Below are 6,439 nucleotides of genomic sequence, written 5' to 3'. Positions count from 1 at the left end.
CCCATATATTAAGCAACGCCATCTAAAGATTTTGCCTATCTGGACTAAGTTTCAGAAAGTGTTGCTTTCCACAGCTTGGTGCATACGGGAAATGTGGTCAAACCTCTGAAAATGGCATTTTTAGAGGTTTGACCGCATTTTTCAGCATAGTGCATCCCACCTGGAGTGAGAAAGTTCCAGAGTGTAAAATGGTTCATGTCTTTATCAATACTAGATAAAATTGTTTATTGGGATTACTTCTTCACTGTGTTAAGAATTAAATGAGTGGAGGAGATATTGCGTTACTCCACTTTAATTATGCAGTTAAAATGTGACATTGTATACCTGAGAATAATATATTATTCAACCACTTCCATATATGACCATTGCTCACTTGTCGGATGTGTTACCACCTAAACTTGTAACGATTACTCAATCAAAACATAATAATTTGTTTATTTGGCGGTGTACTGGGAACTTGTGATCTGATGGCAAATTTTTCTTTTATAAGGCAAATTTTTATTTATTTTACATTTTTATTAGTCTTAAGGTGCCCACACACATACCGACTTTTCATCCAATTTGGCCGATTTCGACGAATCGTGACTACAGATCATGTAAAAAATGGCCAAATCGTCAGTTTCTACACTTGATCACGATGCCGATGCGCGTCCCCGCTCGTCGTACATCGCATCTTCAGATCTGCCGTGCTGTAGGGCAGATTAGCCAATCTGGGATACAATGCACTGGCTGCAAGATAGATCTTAAGTCAGATTGGACATTTTTAACGCCAAATCGTGACCATGACTGCCTGGGGAGAGTTCAGGGGAATCGTGTACATTGGCTGATTGGGAGCAAATCGGTATGTGTGTGGGCACCTTTAGAAAATATGTCCAATCAATAAAGTGAAATATTTAAAAGAAATAGAAGTTAAAAAAAATATGTAGAAAATGTGCATTTATTTAAAAAGTCTAAAAATTTTTAATATAAATCGAGAATTTGACGACCGAAAAGAACCATTTGGCCCATCTAGTCTGCCTCTTTTTATTTTTAAATTGTTTCCTTGACTAATTTATGTGAAGATGGTGCTGCACTCATTTATACGTCCATAAAAGAGAACAAAAACATTGACCTAGTATATAAATATATTGTTCAACAATTATACGGATTTCCCTTCAATATGCCTGCTGTGGTTGTGGAAAAGGATGCAGTATTTATGTGAGTATCTAAAATATAGATTACTGTATGGCTGTAGGATGGAGAAGCAATTGCTCAATCTTAAACAGATCCTATACTGGAAAAAATGTTGAAATTTTACATGGGTGCCGCGGCTATTCTATAAACGTTCTCATTCGTTGCCTCTGCCCTTTAGAACTTCATATAGGCATAAATTTTTCTACATAGAGCCAACTGTGCATGCGCCACACCATGCAATCATGCGGCGATGGATTGATGCATTTTTTGACGGACCTTGCTATCCCTGAAGTGGGCATTTCTGGGCAGTGACCAAACAATCGCACCACATTGGTCCTGTCTCGTTGCAAGGGCGTCTAAGCAAGCTTCAATGCTTAATCACTGCATGTGGATCTTTTCCACCAAGCATGAGGCTGGAGCAAGCCCAAATACTATTGATGATGACTACCAACGGGGTGCGGGGTGGCCTTCTGTATGCAGATTTGGCATAAGTAAGGGTGGATAGTACCTTGGCACAAGTGGAGATTATTTGGAAAAATTCTTGAAAGTTAGACCACTAAAATACCTTTTATTGAAGGCTCTTCTTACTCGGGGGTCTAGTAAGCATATATGAAACAGGATTTCTTCTCTGTGCTTTTGGACTAATAAACTTATTGGATTCCATGTGGATTGTTGGATCTATCTTCACATTATTTATTTTGGACACTAAAGGGAGTTTTTAGTTTACCATATTGCGCGCACACCCAAATAATTTTGTTACATGTCCTAAGTGAAAAAGGGCAGAAGCAACCTTTTGAGAAGAGAGATTATAGAAAGAAATCAACAATTTAAATGTCAAAATTTTAAATTTCATGTGTTGCTGCTAGGTTGCTTTTTTTTTTGTTTTTTTTTTTTTTTTTTTCTCTTTACTGGCTGCAGTGTTTATAGGAACACTGATCTAGCATAGCATCTATTTTGAGAACCTACACCAGACCAAAAGCTTAAGTTGCATTCAACGCTTGTCAGTTAGTTTGCTCTTTTATAGTTTCTCATGTAACTATGATTGAAACCATGAACAAGAGCATGTGAAATCTAGAAAAAAAATCACAAATTATTCCCATAGCACACACTTTTAAACCAGTAAAAATCTAACATTCTATATAAATAAAACACAGAAACAAAGAAACAAAAATGTAAGTAGATACAGGTTGAATCTCCCATATCCAAATATTCCGAAATACGGAATTTTTTTTGGCTTGACTGAGATGATGAAACCTTTGATTTTTGATGGTTCAATGTACACACACTTTGTCTAAGGCACAAATTATTAAAAATATTGTATAAAATACCTTCAGGCTGTGTATAAGGTGTATATGAAACATAACTGAGTTTTATGTATGTACACAAACTTTGTTTGAGCCACAAAATTATTGAAAATATTGTATAAAATTACCTGCAGGCTGTGTGTATAAGGTTTATATAATACATACATGCATTCTGTGTGTATATTTGGGTCCCATTCCCAAGATATTTCATTATGATATGCAAATATTCCAAAGTACGGAATATTCCGTTATCCAAAAATATCTCTGGTCCCAAGCATTTTGGATATCTGAGACTCAACCTGTAATACAAATCTTATTACTTCAACTCCTGCTGCTTTATTATAATAATAATAATAATAATATTGCACTTTTATGCCCGCAGCAAGTGAAAATTGAAGCTGTGCTATGCTCCAAATTTCAAATACCAATAAGGAGAATCGTATAAACTTTTAAACTGTACTGAGCACCAAGCAATATAAATAGAACTACAGAGTCTACTTTCTATTAAGTGAAAGCATTGGTTCAAGTGTATCAATAAAATATAATTTGACTAATAATTACCCATAGTTTAATAAAATGTTATACAACAAAAAATTATATTAAAAAGCAATTCATAATCCTGCTCATAAAACCAAATCTCAATTGTACAATGTGTGTCTGTATGCAATTTGCTATAAACAAAACTGGATACACTAATAGTCACACAGAATTCAGGTACTCTCCCTCTGTCATATATTAAAGGACAATAACTCCCAGTAATACAATAAATTTGTCCACGTTCTCTCAGGTAATATATTGCTGATGTGCTGTATTCCTTCTGTTTTTTAATATCAGTCCATGTAGACAATAAGATTAAATACATATGAGCCTCACTATTTACTTAAAATTGTCACCAATACTGTGGGGGCAATGTGGTCCTCTCTCACCCGCCACAGGTGGAAAAACACCTAGTTTCTCTCATGAACTGCTATTTGATTAGAGCACAGGTTCTCAAACCCCAAACAGTGCATGTTTTCCAGGTCTCCTCACAGAAATGCAAGGGAAAAAATAAGCTCCATCCGTATATCTTTTAAAATGTCAGTGAGTAATGAATACACCTGTGCACCTGCTGGGTGACCTGGAAAACGTGAACTGTGTGGGGTATGGAGACAAGTTCAGCTCCTATTTAAGTATACAAGTCACCAGATGGTAGCAAAATTTCAGTGAAATACCGGCAACAACTGATTGTCCCATCTCTCCTTACCCGTTACAAGTAATATGCACACGATTTTTCCACTGAGCTGTTGGCAGATGCTGGTGAGAGCTGTTGGCAGATGCCGGTGAGAGCGTATTGGTGTAATGGTAGTGGCTGTCAGGGCTCTGTCTGTTCCTGCTTTCAGCAGTACATAAGGCTGTTAGAAATAGGGAGTTCATAATGCGGCTGTTTCTGATTACGAAGTTCAGTGTATTCAAAGTCGCAAAGCCAGAATAGGTATAAATGATATTGCGGAGCAGCCAGGGTAAACACTTTTCATCTCCTTACCACAGGAGACTTTTTTTTAAGAGGTGTCCTACCTGTCAATAATGAAAGCCTCTGTTTAGGGTCATAGGTTCATGTGTTTTTTTAACTAAGCATTAAATTATTCGTATGTACCCCAAGAGCCTCCAATATGGCACTCCATGGACTGACACTATCTGCTACGTGATAATATATACTCCTAACACAATAATATAGAAATTGGAAATTCCCCAAATCTGTCAGTAAACTGAAACATGTGTTTGCATGTTATGTAAGATAAAATGCTTTTTTTTATACTGGTTTACAGCATTGTACATGGAGGGGGGGGGGGGGGTAGGTGGTGAATATATATGATGTTAATTTTTTTTTTTTAACTTTCCTTACAGGAACCTGCTACAGCTATTACACTATTTGAGCAACTTTTCTTTGTATATTTTAGGGCATGTATCAGCTTATGCAGTTGCTAGCCTGTCTCAAGGTTTGGCTGTATACTGCTGACAGATTGAGAAACACCACCCACCTAAACAGTACCTGTTTTCCATAAAGGTTAGAACAGGCAGAATACTGGACAAATCTAGATCACAATTTAATTCCTGGTTTGATGTCTATTTTTCTCACTAATAAAGGCTTTTCTTAATTTGTCAAAAAGGGTTTTGCTTGCTGTCATGTAAATGGCGACGCCCTTTGCTGGCTTGAGAACAGGTTTGGAAACTAATGTAGACTTTCAATAATGGAGATCTTATTTCTGAAGTTATATCTTTCTCCAGTCCAGGCGGATGGGACAATGATAAGAAAATAGGGATTTTACATGAAAATTTTCAAACACTAAAACCAGAGGACACTTTTGAAGACATTATCACTAAGCCACCTGTGCGAAAGGTAACTTCACATTTTGTTGCTTATTCCTTTCTAAAAAAAAAAAAAATTATATATATATATATGTGGTTTAATACAATAAGTTAAACATTTCTCTAAATAGCTAGGCATAAGAAGCCAATAAGTTTTATTTATTTATTTTTTTTATTTTACACACATTAATAAACGCTGATTACAGTATTACTACAAATATAGATATATACTTTATTTTGTGTTATTTGCTTAATGTGAAATGTTGATCTCCTGTATGCACTTGCAATGTAACTTTTTTTTCCCGCAGTTTGTTCATGAGAAGGAGATTGTAGCAGAAGATGATCAAGTATTCCTTATGAAACAACAGGTAAGCCTATGTCCTACAGTATACTGAATTCATTCAAGTTTCTTTTGTTGTGTTTTTTTTTTTAATTATCACACACTCAATGATGCAAATTATAATTTTGTTTGTTTGTAGTCACAATTAGCAAAACAACCGCCAACTGCAGCTGGGCGCCCAGTAAGTATTAGTTTTTCTATTGTTACATTATCCATGTGATCTATCTATTTTACTCTACGCAAGCCAATTTTATATTTGAGGGGGGGGGGGGGTGTGGATGTGTACAAATTGATCTTTCACTATATAGAAGTATATTTACATGGGAGCGATACCAAATCGGGTCACTTATTTTAATTATCTAGTTTACAAAGTAAAGAAATAACCAACATTTACATTTTTACAACAAATTTGGTATAGTTTTATATAAGGTGCAAATGGGATTATTATATTTACTTCATATTTGTAATGGTGGGAAACCTTGCTCACCAACTATACTGAACTTCTTTAAAATAGCTATATGGATCTATACAATCACACTTGTTTAGAAATTGCATGCTGCTAAGGAGGGGGTTACCCTTTTCAATTCCTGCTTAACGTGGGCTACTGTAATTACATTTACTGATAGCATACCATTGCTAAATAAATGGTGCCATTTTGTTTTCTCAATTCTTTCCATCCTCTGTTTTGTCTCATGCTGGAGCACTAAGGAGAGAGATGTGTGCTTGGATTGTGTCTAGCGTTCAGTGGACGCAGTGATCAAGCAGACGGGTTATGTTTTATTGTGTAATAGTTAATCTAGGCTGACTGACTGGAGGAGTCAAGAAAAAACAAAAGTGTGCTTTTTTTTTTGTTTTGTTTTGTTTTGTTTTTTTAAATGATTCTCCACTACATATATAACTTTTTCAATTATATTAAAAGAAAAAAAGTCAAGTTGGTTATAGAATGTTAATAATTGGTTAAATGTTCACTTTCTATTGATCTTTATGCAAATTATAAATTCATTAGTAAGAAAAAAAAAGACTGGTCTAAATCTTGATCATAAACTATTAATGTACAAATACAATATCAAATCCTGTTATTTTCGTGCCAAGCTACCTACTTGAGATTCTGTTTAATTATGAACTCTGTAATGTCAAGTGTCCAATTTCTTGCAGGATGCCTCTCCTAGGGTCCCTGGTGGTTCTCCGAGGACGCCTAGTAGATCAGGGACTTCTAATGTTGCCAGTGTGTCGCCAGTTCCTGCTGGCACAAAGAAAATTGATCCCAACATGAAAG

General features: G+C 35.6%; 1 protein-coding gene across 2 annotated transcripts in view; it reads left to right on the top strand.

Moving 5' to 3' along the window:
• DYNC1LI1 (dynein cytoplasmic 1 light intermediate chain 1) overlaps positions 1-6,439 on the top strand; it is a 58,209-nt gene that overhangs the window by 26,855 nt on the left and 24,915 nt on the right. For both annotated transcript variants that reach the window (XM_088462769.1, XM_088462770.1), the window contains exons 7-11: positions 1,062-1,197; positions 4,743-4,854; positions 5,132-5,191; positions 5,303-5,344; positions 6,319-6,439. In XM_088462769.1, coding sequence (XP_088318895.1) covers positions 1,062-1,197; positions 4,743-4,854; positions 5,132-5,191; positions 5,303-5,344; positions 6,319-6,439 — 471 coding nt within the window. The remainder of the gene's footprint in view (positions 1-1,061; positions 1,198-4,742; positions 4,855-5,131; positions 5,192-5,302; positions 5,345-6,318) is intronic.

Source organism: Taudactylus pleione, unplaced genomic scaffold (genome assembly GCF_031769625.1).
Source record: "Taudactylus pleione unplaced genomic scaffold, aTauple2 ptg000053l, whole genome shotgun sequence".
In the NCBI taxonomy this organism is placed as follows: Eukaryota; Metazoa; Chordata; class Amphibia; order Anura; family Myobatrachidae; genus Taudactylus; species Taudactylus pleione.
This window is presented reverse-complemented; position numbering and strand designations above follow the sequence as displayed.